This window comes from Sus scrofa, chromosome 13 (assembly GCF_000003025.6).
Source record: "Sus scrofa isolate TJ Tabasco breed Duroc chromosome 13, Sscrofa11.1, whole genome shotgun sequence".
In the NCBI taxonomy this organism is placed as follows: Eukaryota; Metazoa; Chordata; class Mammalia; order Artiodactyla; family Suidae; genus Sus; species Sus scrofa.
The window spans coordinates 138,081,331-138,096,338 of record NC_010455.5 but is presented as its reverse complement, the minus strand read 5'-3'; the positions used below and the strand labels follow the sequence as shown (position 1 = coordinate 138,096,338).

The 15,008-nt window shown below is 37.3% G+C and overlaps 1 protein-coding gene across 1 annotated transcript in view; it reads right to left on the bottom strand.

Annotated features, from left to right (window-relative positions):
* The window catches only part of KPNA1 (karyopherin subunit alpha 1), a gene marked incomplete at its 5' end in the record, with an annotated part of 55,748 nt that overhangs the window by 4,492 nt on the left and 36,248 nt on the right, over nt 1-15,008 (bottom strand). The window contains 7 exon segments of the mRNA NM_001163405.1: nt 4,177-4,304; nt 5,880-6,005; nt 10,602-10,680; nt 12,152-12,315; nt 13,109-13,208; nt 13,546-13,634; nt 14,864-14,995. Of these exon segments, the coding sequence (NP_001156877.1) occupies nt 4,177-4,304; nt 5,880-6,005; nt 10,602-10,680; nt 12,152-12,315; nt 13,109-13,208; nt 13,546-13,634; nt 14,864-14,995 (818 nt within the window).

The following is a 15,008-nucleotide window of genomic DNA, read 5'->3' as shown; positions in this document are numbered from 1 at the left end:
TTTATATAACTAGTCATATATTAAGTTAAATGAATAGTTAAATGAATAAGCATGGACTATAAGATGACTAAAACTTTGTTAAAAAATGCTACCCAAGGAGTTCCCGTTGCAGCGCAGCAGAAACAAATCCGACTAGGAACCATGAGGTTGCAGGTTCGATCCCTAGCCTCACTCAGTGGGTTAAGGATCTGGCATTGGCATGAGCTGTGGTGTAAGTCCCAGACGTGGTTCGGATCTGGCATTGCTGTGGCTCTGGCCTAGGCCAGTGGCTACAGCTCTGATTAGACCCCTAGCCTGGGAACCTCCATATGCCTAGCCCTAAAAAGGACAAAAGACAAAACAAAAAACAAAAAGAAAAACAAAAACAACCCAAAAAATGTGCTAATACATAAATCCAGGATTCTGAAGATACGAGTAGATTTTTTTTGCAAAATATGGAATTAGTACTTTGTATTCTGTCAATTCATTAAATGAGTTCTGAGTTTCCAACTTTAGCTACTTAAAATGAGTCTGAGTAGCATCCATGAGGATGCAGATTCCATCCCTGGCCTTGTTCAGTGGGCTGGGGATCCGGCGTTGCTGTGAGCCGTGGTGTAGGTTGCAAATGCAGCTTGGATCTGGCATGGCTGTGGCTGTGGCTGTGGCCTAGGCTAGCAGCTGTAGCTCCGGCTCCGATTCAGTCCGTAGCCTGGGAATTTCCTAATGGCGCAGGTGCAGCCCTAAAAAGAAAAAAAAACCCCAAGCTTTCTGGGTATGAAAATTTATTCCACAAGAATTTATCTGGAAAAGTGAATTATATTTCTCAAAATTATATTAACATGTTATAACTGAGAGCTGATCCAATTGGGTAATTTTACATTTAGCAGTTCCTTTAGGAATGAGAAATTTATGGAGGAGAAATCCATGCCAGAGAGAGGAGGAAAAATTTTAAGAGACCGAATTGATAGTCAGATTTCTTTTAATGAGCAACAAACTCACTGTGTCTTAAATCATCTCTCTCTCTCTCTTTTTTTTTTTTTTGTCTTTTCTAGGGCCACACACACGGTACATGGAGGTTCCCAGGCAAGGGGTCTAATCAGAGCTGGAGCCACCGGCTTACACCAGAGCCACAGCAACACGGGATCCGAGCCGTGTCTGAGACCCACACCACAGCTCATGGCAATACCAGATCCTTAACCCACTGAGCGAGGCCAGGGATCGAACCTGCAACCTCATGGTTCCTAGTCAGATTTGTTAACCACTGAGCCACGATGGAAACTCCTTAAATCATCTCTTTTAAATCAAGTATGTGCTTCTTCTGTGTCCTAATTTTTTTTTTTTTTTTTTTTTTGTCTTTTTAGGGCCACACCCCGTGGCATATGGAGGTTCCCAGGCTAGGGGTCTAATCAGAGCTGCTGCCTCCAGCCTACACCACAGCAACGCCAGATCCAAGCTACATCTTTAACCTACACCACAGCTCAAGGCAATGTCGGATCCTTAACCCACCGAGTGAGGCCAGGGATTGACCCCACAACCTAATGGTTCCTAGTCGGATTTGTTTCCACTGTGCCACAACAGGAACTCCTTCTGTGTCCTAATTTTTATCAACGACAAACACCACCATTCTCTCTAGTCATCTTTAGCTCTCTCCTCTTTTTTTACAATCTCTAATCTGCAACCAAGTCCTACGGCTTGTTCTTTACCACATCTAGACTCATGCCACAGCTATTATCTTAATTCTAGCCATCACTCTACACTATACTACTGCGATGGCATCTTCACTCCTCTCTTTGCTCTCCTCAAAACACTGTCTTCTTCATATCACTCTCAATGTTAAAGACACTCCAAAGTCTTCCCAATACCCAAGATGAAGGCTTTTATTCAAGTTTTCAAAGTCCATCAATACTTAATCCCCATCCTTGGAAACTTATAACAAGAGTGATTTGCCTCTTCCAATAACCTTTACTGGGCTCGTTCCCTCACACTTCGCATCACAACCTTCTCTCTCCTCCAAATTTGCCACATCTCTCTACCCAAATGGCAAGTTTCATCTCTTTCATGTAACTTTCTTTAATTCCAGGCCACATTCTTTACCCCTCATTTTTAAGAGCCACAGTATGTATCAGCATTTGATAATATTTAACCTGAAATTATGAATATTTCCTAAGGTATTCTAACAGGTTCTTGTATCAAATCTTATCTTCTGAACAAAAATAAGCAGAAGCAGAGTCCCCAGTGTGGCTCAGCAGGTTAAGAACCAATTAGTATCCATGAGGATGTGGGTTCAATCTGTGGCCTTGCTCAGCGGGTTAAAGATCTGGTGTTGCTGTGAGGTGTGGTGTAAGTGACAGATGCAGCTTGGATCCTGCGTTGCTGTGGCTGTGGTGTAGGCCGACAGCTAGAGCTCCAATTCAACCCCTAGCCTCGGAAATTACATATGCCACAAGTATGGCCCTAAAAAGACCAAAAAATTTTTAAAAATTTAAAAATTAAAAAAAAAGCCCAGAAACCACAGATGTCTTTTTTAGTGATAAAATCGGTTTATTCTAATTTGGACTGTAATATTTTTGAAGTAATCTTTCAAGAAAACTATCTGGTTAAGAAAAAAAACTGCTAGGAGATTGATAATTCACTTCATTATTATAAACAGCTATGCTGAATTTTAAAAAGGGACAGTAGCCATTCTACTCCTCACACAGCAAATTACCTGTGAATACTTTTTTTTTTCTTTTTCTTTTTTGCCTTTTTCTAGGGCTGCACCCATGGCATATGGAGGTTCCCAGGCTAAGGGTCTAACTGAAGCTGTAGCTGCTGGATTGGAGCCGCATCTGCGACCTACACCACAGCTTGCGGCAATGCCAGATCCTTAACCCACTGAGCAAGGCCAGGGATCGAACCCGAAACCTCATGGTTCCTAGTAGGATTCGTTAACCACTGAGCCATGATAGGAACTCCCTTGAATACCTTCTGATGAAAGATACCATAGTATTTTAGAAATGTCTTTAAAATATGTACATGTACAGTCTAACCATTTCAAGTAAGAATTTATATTTGCTATAAAATAGTGACAAAAATTATAAATCTGAATTTGAACATAAACCTTGACTATCAACTGGTCTGATAACATATATTACTAATTACTGCCACCTAGTGGTGGCATACTTGAAATCACAGTACCCTAGAATGAGAATTTTGGAGGTTGAAGAAGACACAATCTCATACAAATATGCTTTTGAAGACCACCTTAAGTCTTCCTTGAATAAGCTATCCATGATGAACTTTACTAAAATAGCTACCGCATATGCTAATCTATTTAAATTTTAGTATTTAAGGTACATGTTTTCTGTAACTGATCTGTTTATGAAATCTTAGGACTACTTTATTTTCTCATGTTTAAATTCCCAACACAGCACTAAAAATCAGCACTGGCTGAGCACCTACATTTGACCCACAAAGCAACAATATGAAGAGTAGCTATGTTTCCCCAGGATCACCCATGTGGAAGGCGTTAATAGTTTAACAGTCATTGGTAACCATCTTCTCTTCATTTGAAATCTCTCAAGAATGTTAAAGACATGCAGAGTCTAGGTTCCATTTGCCTATATGAAATACTGTAATATCCATAATTAAACATTTGATTAGATGATGTTACTCTGAGGAATTGATTCCTGTCCACATTTATGCCTTCTCCAGCCATAAGATAAGCTGCTGCCCTAAGGGCCATTTAGGTCTGAAGCTAATACATATCTCTCCCTTTACTGAAAACCATTAGTAGTTTAGGGGACCTCCTTCTACTGAATTTTAATCTTAGATATACATCTCTTTCAAGTCTGGTCCAGTTCTACCACTAAGACATCTAAACTAGAAATAGAAAGAGTTAGCTATTAAAGTTGGACTCTAAGGATTCTACAAGTAACCTAGAACCCCCAATATGTTTCTGACCAAGCAGCTTCAGAAAAGGTTCAAGCCACCCCTTTAAGTAATTTCTATTGCCTCAAACTTCAACTATGCCTTCCTTCTCACATCCCAGAATTATTTTCTGCAAGAAAGAATGGGAGATAGATAAGGAATCAAATATATACTTGAGTCTAATTAGGAAACTGAGAATTAATCTTCAAGGAGGTTAGAATGGAGCATTCTTATTTGGGAGACATAATTTTCCTTTAATTTATAAGACACTATTTGGCTAGTACTTACTTGATTTGTTCAGCTGATCCTCCAGAAGTTGCATTTGTGATGGCCCAAGCTGCTTCTTTCCTTGTCCGAAACTCAGCAGTTTGTAGTATACTAATGAGGGCTGGAAAAATGTTGGCATCTATCACAGTCTGAAAAAAATAATTAAATAGAAAGGGAAATTACAAGACTTGTAAAAATGTTCATGATACTAATTATAACTTTTCAGCTAGCTTCATGTGACACCCCTTCCCTTGTTAAAAATAAACTGGAAGGAGTTAACCCCTCATTATCCCTAACCTTTTGGTTATTCTTGGTATCACTGACAACAACCTCCCTAAGTTTGTGACCTGGTAATATCCTAGTTCCTACTGGAGTTCTTTTCTCTTTTATTGCTCTCTCTTGTTCCACTCACAATAACAAACTATAAAGTTCAATTCTCTGTTCCTCTGCTTTTTTCATTTCTCTTATAGAATCCACTCTGACATGTGTATTCTAACTCTCCAGTTCTCACTTCTCACTGGAGCCCCAGCCTAAGGTAGCTGACAGCTTACCTTATATCTGCTAATAACCTTAAATATATTATCTGCTCTTTATTTTGGGTCTCCTTTCTTTCTTTTTTTTTATTACTCAAATGAATTTATCACATCTGTAGTTGTATAATGATCATAACAATCCAATTTCACAGGATTTCCATCCCATAACCCAAGCACATCCCCCACCCCCCTCGGGTCTCCTTTCAGACCTCTCTAGTTAAAGACTTTCTTTGTATTTACTTATTTATTCAATCAGTCACCAACTTTCCTTTACATTCTCAATTCTGGCTCTCCTAATCCATCTTTTCCTTTCCTTTATCATTGTCACCATCCTATTTCAAGCCACTCAGATTATTGTTTTGAGTTCTTTTTATTCAGTCCTCTCTTATACTCAAGTAGTCTCCCCTCAAACTGCTTTCTTCACGTCTCTCCTTAGCTCAAGAACCTAAAGTGGGTTTATGTCATTTACTATATCAAAAAACTGAGAAATTCTACAAAAGAGTCTGGTAGTAGCAGACAAACCACAGCTGAAATCACCCTGTATGCATGCTATAAATTGCCATAGTTATCAATCTCAGTTCCTGACAGCCTTCTAGGGATAACTAATCATTCTTTCCTGGTCGAGAACTCTTTCTATTACACCAGTGAGGGAAATCAAATTTGATGGAAAGATGCTTCATCTTAGTCCTCTCATTTACGAGAGGTGTCCCCCTGAGCACATCATTTTATTTCTCTCAGCCTCAGTTTCATCTTTGAAAATTTTGGATTAGATGACCTATCCTGAACCATTTGGCCCCTACCTGTCTTCCACTCAGGTTACTCTCTCATTAATATAAGGACAAAAATAAAGGGCAGGTAACCATTTAGAGAAAAATGGGTCCCCAAAGGTTCATGAAAAATTCAGGGAATCCAACACATGGGTCCACTAGAAAATAAATATTTTACTTGGCAAGAATAAAGCAATCTGTTCAGCATAAAGTCCATCAAAATATTTTGAAAATACAAGACACTGTTTCTCAGATCTTCGCAAATCATCAAATATTAAAGGCAAAGAGAAAGACCCAAGGCCTAAGTCTTAAGTTTCAAAAGATTTAACCTCTATGGTGTTGGGTAAAAAAAGTAAGAAGTAGACTAAATAAGACATGGGAAATTAGCAATCTCCATGGCAATAATGAAAAAGTCAGAGATTACCTGGATCTGTGCCCTGTTTCCAGCTGTGATATTAGATATTGTCCAACATGCTTCCTTTTTGATAGACTCCTTTGGGCTACTCAGCAAATGCAACAAACTCTGTAGAGCTGAGCAATTCAGAATTACCTAAAGGAAAAGTTTGAAAATTTTTAATTATTGTATTGATCTAAACAGAAGTAAATCTTTAACTCAAAGACTTTATTTTGGAAAATATAGGCAAAGAAATAACATCTCTCCTTGAAATTTTAGAAATAACCAAGTTTTAAAAAGTTTCACTAATAACAAATTCATTTCTAAGATTACCAAAGCAGTTTCATTATATAGATTGTGCCAACTGCTAAAAATACATAATAAGGCACAACGTGGCTTCCTATGCATACAGCATATTAAAATGCCTTTGTATAAATACAGCAAGTGGCCAAAAATTCATAAATGGTCTCAGATTTTTAAGTTTTCTGACAACTTTCTACATGGTAGTCAGGGAATCAATACATACTTAATGAAGTAGACCAGGCACCTTATAGGATACAGATTAAAAGCATATGCCCCCAGCTTACAAATGTGAGATAAGACAAATATACATCAAGAAGATCTACTCTACCAGAAACTAAAATCATAAAGTCATAGATTAAAATAATATGTGGGCAGGCTCAAGAATCAATCACTGAACAAAAGCATAGAAATCCAGTCTAAAAACAAATGCAAATATTTATAACGAAATAAGTTCTTTCTGGCACAGAGAGCTAAGGATCTGGTGTTGTCACCTCAGCACCTTGGGCCACTATTGTGGCATGGGTTTGATCCCTAGAACTTCCACGTGTCATGGGCATGGCCAAAAAAGAAAAGAATTAAGTATGGAATAAAGTTAATCCTTTCTTCCTCCAATGACCTAATAGATGGTATCAGAACAAGGGGTAACTACTTGAAAAATGTTATGAACTCAATTCTTTACTCCAAACATTTACTAACATAAATCTGCAGCCAATGTAAAGAGGAAATATAAAAATATTTGCATGTCCAAAAAACATGAAAATTAAAATACATACCACATAATGTGAAAAATTTGCAAAAGAAGGCTGTTGTCTTTAATATGTAAACTGATAAGAAAAACTACAATTTTAGTTGAAAATTACCTTGCAAAGTAACAAAAGAAACACAAAATGAAGCCAATTTTTGCCTATTAACCAAAAAATAACAAAACTTGTGATTTAATATGTACAGTCTTTCCAAATAACATTATAAAAGATGTCACAAGGCAATTTTTTAAATGCCAGAGACATGGTCTGGCAAATAAGAGTGTCAGAAGTTAAAGTTACAATACTTAGGGAGAGGCAGTCAGGAAAAAAAGACTTCATGGTCAGGGGAGGGCCTTGAAACAACATAGGATTTTATAAGCAAAAAAGAGGGAGAACACAGCAGATAGAAAAAAATGCTGACATAGGCTACCACAAAGCCAAAATAAAAGAATGTATATAATGGACTATTACTCTGCCATAAAAAAAGAATGAAATAATGCCATCTGCAGCAACGTGGATGGACCTAGAGATGATCATACTAAGTCAAAGTTAATCAGACAGTGAAGGACAAACATCATATGATATCACCTACATACAGAATCTAAAAGGATACAAATGAACTTATCTGTACAACAGAAAGAGACTCACAGACCTTGAAAGCAAACTTACAGTTACCAAAGGGGACAGGTGGTAGGAGAGGGACGAATTGGGGGTTTGGGACTGGCATATGCACACTGTGGTATATGGAATGACTGGCCAATGGGGGACCTGCTATATTTCACAGGGAACTCTACCCAACATTCTGTGATAATCTATATGGGAAAACAATCTGAAAAAGAACGGATGTGTATACATGTATAACTGAATTACTTTATTGCACAGCAGAAATTACCACAACACTGTAAATCAGCTATACTTCAATAGAACTGTAAAAAATGAAAAAAAAAAAAAGAAAGAAAAAGAAGAAAGAAAAGAAAGAAATAAGACCAGTGAAGCTATCAGGGAAGGGTTCTGTACCCAGAAAATTAATAATAGGCTAGAAACAACAGTGAGACTAAAACACTAAATCCCTTGGAGTCTTTTCAAGGTTCTTTTCTCTCGTAGGCATTAGAGAAGCTCATTGTTTCTAGGAAGAAAGTAGTATGAACAATGTTATTTTAGGAAAGATTAAGCTGTTATTCAGGAAAATATACTGAGAGGGGTAAAGGGAAAGGAGGAGGATAAATAAGATGGGTATGGCAACAACCCGTGCGTGAGAAAAATGGCCCAATCTGAGGTAATCAAACGTGTATCTAGAAACACTAGGAATCGGTAAGACCTGCAGACTTGCTATAAAAGACATGGAGACACCAAACACAACTACAGAGTTTCAAGAGTGGGTGAACAGTTATTAATTGAAGCAGGGAAAAATCAAGACTTGGAACTCACTTTGTGGGGGTGAAGATCAAGTGAGAAAGACAAATGTGAGACACGCAAGCAGGTACTGGAGAAGGGACTGCAACTTGAGAGAGATCAGAACTAGATGTACAGGTTTAGAACTTCATCTACTCAGTAAATATTTTTTGAGTCTCTATACACTGTACCAGGAACTATTAGATTATAGAAGCACAAAAATGAACGCGATTGACATAGGTCCCCCTCTACAAGTTTACAATCTAGTGGATGGAATATACTGTGATAAATGCTATGATGGATGAAACAAAATAAGGAGCATCTCATTTAAGAGTTAGCTTCTAGGAGAAAATAATGTTAGTAGCAAGACTTTAAGAATGAGAACACGTGTGACGGAGTATGAATCTGTGTGAGGGACTGATCAGAGGAGGGATAGGGGATGGAGACATGTTCCACACAGAGAAAAACATGTGTTAAATCTCCAAACTAAGCATGGTCATAGCTAATACAAGGAATAAACATGGAAAAAGCACAGAGCATGGCAAAGGAGAGGGTAGAAACTCTTTTTGAATAGCAAATACACTGATGGTATTAACATTCAGAAAATAAAAAGGACTATAGTTAAAAGCCTCCTTTCCATTCTTATACTCCAGTTATTTGGTTCTCCACAGAGACAACCAATGTTAACTAGTTTCCTGTGTATGCTTTCAGAGAAATTTTATGCAAATACCTCAAATACATTGTTTTCCTCTCCTCCCTGCCCCCCTTTTACATAAACAGTAATATAACCTACATACTATTTTGTCTTTTTTTTTCCTAAACAACAGAACTTAGAGGTCCTTCCATATATGTGCTTAATAGCCTCATTCTGCTACATAGCGTTCCATTATATTGGTACCAGATTTTAAAGGATTTTAAACACTGTCTAAGGACAAAAGGAGGACATAAAAAGATTTCAAGAGAATGATATGAACAAACTTGCATTTTACAAGTATCCCTCTGGTGATATAGCAATGGTACAAAAAAAGCCTAAATGAAGCACTGCAAGGAATGAGCAGAGATGGTAGACAGTGACTGACAGAAAAGGTGGAGGAAAGAGAAGAATCAAGCTAATGTCCAGGTTTTTGGCTTGGGCAACTATTGGTGCCATTCAATGAGAGAGGAACGTAAATAAGCAGAGGTCCAGATACGCCAGAAAAACAATGAGTTCCCTTGTGGACAGAATAAATTTAAAGTAAATACTAAGAGTTGGAAGACACCTGAGAACAAATTCAGTCCCCTTAATTTTAGAGATTAGAAAAGTGAAGACATTAAATGTCTTTCTTGCCCAAAAGCTATTAGCTGGTTAAGAAAGCACTAAAGAGGGTGTTCCCATCGTGGCTCAGCAGTAACAAACTCGACTGTATCCGTGAGGATGCAGGTTCGATACCTGGCCTCGCTCAGTGGGTTAAGGATCCAGCATTGCCATGAGTTGTAATATAGGTTGTAGACGTGGCTCAGATCTTGTGTTGCTGTGGTTGTAGCACAGGCCAGCAGCTACAGCTCTGACTGGACCCCTAGCCTGGAAACTTCCATATGCCGCAGGTATAGTCCTAAAAAGACAAAAGACAAAAAAAAAAAAAAAAAGAAAGAAAGAAAGAAAAGCACTGAAAGATTAAAACCTAACCCTTTCCATGGGATAATCCCATAAACAGAAAAGAATGAATAAAAGGAGCTTACTAAGGAGAAATAAATGGTCATTGAGGCAAGTGACCCAAAATATTTCAACACCACAGAAGCCTAGGAAAATCATTTTAAAAGATGATGCCAATGTATCTGAGAGATAAGGAAGAAAAAGAGCTAGAACAATCCATTGTGAGTGATGTATCTTGACATAAATGTTGAATGGAGTAGAGGGTGACATTGAGAACAAATAGGGAAGATCCTCCCCACATACGCAAAAAAAAAGGAGGAAACTTTCAGGGAAGATGAGATGAAGCTGGCATGAAAGGATGCTACTAGAGACTTCTGATGCTCACAAGAACCACTTAAAGGTAGAAGTAGTGAGAAACAAACCTAACCAAAATGAACACAATAGTGGAACCCAAATGGGACCATAGGGGAACCCAAAAGTGCTACAAGCAACAGGTCAAGACAAACACAGTGAAAGTACTGAAAGTAACTGCTTAAACCAACATTTTAAACAAACATGAATGAAACAAAGTATCGATTCCCTCCAATAATATGGAATTAAATACTATAACAGAAATATAATCATGGGAGCCAATGCACTACTTATTTCTAAAGAGAAAAAAAAGTTACTGTTTATTCCTACCTGTGTCTGAATATCATCGCCTGTGACAATGTTTCCCACAGCCCGCAAAGCAGGAGAAACGACTTTATAATCATTATGCCTGTAATTATAAAAAGAAACATTATAGTTCTATAGTTTCTTTTCCTTAGGGTTGAAATCCAAAAGAAATAATAATAATAATAAAGAAATCCATTAGAATCTTGGAGCAGAAAGGTACTTATGGTGGTTATTAAGGGAACACTATCATGATGATGAAATGTTCTTTATATCCCTAGGAAAGGCTGTCTTTCCCTTTACTTAGTATTTTTGGGTAAAAACTACAAAACTGTCCCAATAATCTTTCCCAGGTATTCTATCATTTAGATTTCAAGCTTTCCCTCTCATTCTTTAATGTAGGTTTTCATTTCCTCTTTACTTGGACTCTACAGTTGATGAGATAATTGAAAACAATAGTTAACATTTATATAGAACTTTAGTTTCAAAAATCACAATTTTCACAGAAATAAAAAATATGGCAACAGTTGAACTAACTTGAAAACGAAAGCCAGGCTTCATACACTTTGAGCAGTGAACTTGCTACTAAACCTCAACTGACTTACTGGTCTGAAAAACTCCTCCACAAATCTTTTATACATCTGAAGAGAGACATCAGGTTTTGATTTCAGGCTAAATAAGTTACTATCTTTTAAATTTCCTTAAAAATCTTCTATCCCCTTTAAGGAGATTGATAACTCTTCTCAAAACTGCCAGTTTCTTCACATTTAAGAACTGATGACTAAAAATAAAATGGTTAAAATATATGGTATCTAATGACAGAAGAGGACATAAGATTACTTCTCCAATTGTGAATGCTATACTTCTGACTCCTCCAGTACCACACTGCTTTTAATTCACAACAGCATTATATCATTAATCTGTACCCACTCTGTGCCCAGCTGTAGTCCCAGAGTTTTATATTCTGTATATTATACTACCTAATCCATTCCACACATCATCTTTGGGGCAATGCTTTCTTGCATCTACTTAGTACTTAATTAAATGAGACATGGCTTGCAATTGTACCACATCCCTATTACGTTACCACTGTAATTTTTTCTTCTATAGTATTTCCTAAAAATTTGACTAATACAGTCTCAAATTATTTATGCCATCAGTAAATCTTCCACTTCATAAATGAAAGGCATCACAAAGAGATACAGCAAAATAAAATTCAAAGTCTGATACCAGTCTAAGTTTAGCTCTAAATGAGACAAAAGATAAGGAATTACTGTTTTTAATGGCAACAAGCCTTTGGTTATTCAGTGGTTGGACTCAGGTCTTTAAGCATTAGCTAGAAATATAGACCAGAGTTTTCAAAATGTTTCTACTGAAGGGCTGCTAAATAGCAGAAGAGTAAAAGGTTCTTTATAACCCTCAAAGCAATCAGACATCATTTAACATGAATATAAACAAATAAGACAGCAGCCCAAAGCACATTAAGTCAGCATAACATATTAACATTTGAGTATCATTAACTAGGAAATTAATATGAGAGACAAAAGAACAGATACAATTTCTTAAAGATTTCTTACATCAGCAGTTCCACCAGTCTCCTACATACTCCTGCATCAATGACTGCTTGAATTTTATCATTGGGCCCATCTGATAGATAAGACAGAGCCCAGCAGGCATCAGCCAATACATCAGTGTCACTGACAAAGAGCAACCAGGAAAGCACATTCAGACAGGGGGAAACCTGTAAAGGGAAGATGATATGGTTATGGAATTCAACAGACTAAAAGCAAGAAGTGAGGTGGGAAACTCCAGAAGGCAACCTGGCACACACCTGGTGATTTTGGGGATGACTTTTTAGTACTTCTGGAAATGGGAGTAATAAGTGGCCAAGTGACATTTCCATCTTTGGGAGTGCTGTCAATGACCTTGCAATTTACTTTGATGAGGTGATCAGAGCCCAAGGAAAACAATTTTTTTGGGGGGGGTTGTCTTTTTAGGGCCAGACCTGTAGCATATTGAAGTTTCTAGGCTAGGGGTTGAATCAGAGCCGTAGCTGCCGGCCTACGCCACAGCCACAGCAAGGGATCCGAGCTGCACCTGTGACCTATACCACAACTCAGGGCAACACCAGATCCTTAACCCACTGAGCGAGACCAGGGATCAGACCTGTGTTCTCATGGACACTTGTCGGGTTTGTTACCACTGAGCCATGACAGGAACTCCAAGGAAAATAATTTTAAAGAGCAAGTTTTATATATACCAGTTCTCAGAGTGAGACTCCTTGTCAAAACACACTCTTTGTGAACCAGAGGTAGAGGAATTTTCATAAGGGCTAAAGCTAGGAAATTCTGCATTTTAGCTACTTTGTTATGAAGAAAAAAATGCCAGATTTTAAGATTAATTCAGAACTTTTTTTAGAGGCAGTGAAAATTTATTCCAAATTAAAACATGCAACAAAAAAAACTTTTTTTAGAAATAAAATTCTAACATTTTAAATTTTATCAAAAATTATTTCTCATAAGCATAATCCCTACCTTTGCAAATTCTGGAGGTGGACTTTTCCCTCTACAGAGATTAGACAAAGCCCATACTGCATTCCGGGTCATGGTCAGGCGGTTTTGCTTTGAAAATAATCTGTAAGTATGATGATACAATAGTAAATGATATAATGGAAATGAATTATCTAATGGCATAATACAAATATCTATCATTTAATGCTATTGATAAACAGATGTCTTCAAATAGCTCTTCTCCAGAACAATAAAGTTTAATTAATTCTAACACAAGGAACTCAGAATTCTGGCACTGGAATAACAGGATGCCTGATGGCTGATCCAAACAAGTTCATAAGAAAATATCTATAATGAAAAGTAACACTAGGAAATTCAAAGTGATTTCCAACGATGTTCTGCTTTTTCAGGAACTTCTCTTATTTTTATTACTCATAAAAAATAAAAAGAAAGAGACTTACTGCAAAAGAGGAGGAAGAATATTGCAGTCTAAGACATAGTCCCTGCACATGGTACTATCTCCAGCAATGTTGCCAAGGGCCCAGACTGCCTGTGAAAGAATTATTCATTAATGTCAGGCTGCAGAGTTTTTCTCATATAGTAGTTAATCAACATATATTATTCATGGACATTATCTATTAATATCCCTAAGTTCACTCGTCAAATGAAACAGTTGTATTGGTGGAAAAAGATCAGTAATATTATAAAGTATACATGTGAACACTCATGAAAGTAAACTTATTAAAAGGAGGTACGAGTTGTTACACATATTCTTTTATCTTAGAGGACCCCATCCTTAAGTAACATTCCATACAGCTCTTGGAACTTAACAGATTTAAATGGCTTACTCAGCTGATTAAAAATGTATCTTAAGCTTGCTTATTAAAAAAAACAGTGAACCAAGAATTTAAGAGCAATCGAAATGCAGAAAACTTTGCTCAACTTTTGGGGGTGAGAGATATATTATCTTGACTGTAATGACAGTTTCATGGGTATATACACCTGTCAAAACCTATCAAATTATACACTTTAGGAGTTCCCATTGTGGCACAGTAGAAATGAATCCAACTACTAACCATAAGATTGCAGGTTCCATCCCTGGCCTCACTTAGTGGGTGAAGGATCTGGTGTTGCTGTGAGCTGTGGTGTAGGTAGCAGACACGGCTCAGATCCTGTGTTGCTGTGGCTGTGGCGTAGGCCAGCAGCTGCAGCTCCAATTCGACCCCTAGCCTGGGAACTTCCATGTGCCAAGGGTGCAGCCCTAAAAAGCAAAAAATAAAAATAATAAATTATACACTTTAAACAACCATAGTTTATCATGGGTTGACTTTACCTAATAAAGGTGTAGAAGAAAATCATGTTCATTTAACAGTGATTTACATTAATGAATTTGATAAAGTTTACAATAATTAAAAATTCAGGTTTCCAAGTGATTTTCTGCACAAATGTGGCAAAGACCTGTTACTTCAATGTGTTGACTGAACTAGAGATTACAGGGAAAAAACTCAGTAACTGCTCTCACAGTGTAAAAAGTATATCTTTAAGACTAAAAGAATTTCAGGGTTGGAAGGGAAAGATGTTTTCATGTTTCTTGGAGAAATTCTACCTATATTCACATGCAATTTTCTATTTTGGTCAAGTGTAGATTTCTAGAACATTCCTTCTATGTGGAATCATGGACTGTCATGTCCAAGTGGTAACATTGAGACTCTGAATATAAGACTGAAAAGAAAATTTGTATTCTTCGAACTGCTTCTCTTTACTTGTTTGATCTTTTACCTGCTCCTGGACATCTTCAAACTCTGAGCTGAGCAACTCTATGAAGATAGGCACAGCTCCTGCTTGAATCACAATCCGGGTCTGAAGAGAATTTCCTGAAGCAATATTTGTCAGTACCCAAGCTGATTCAAACTATAAAGATAAA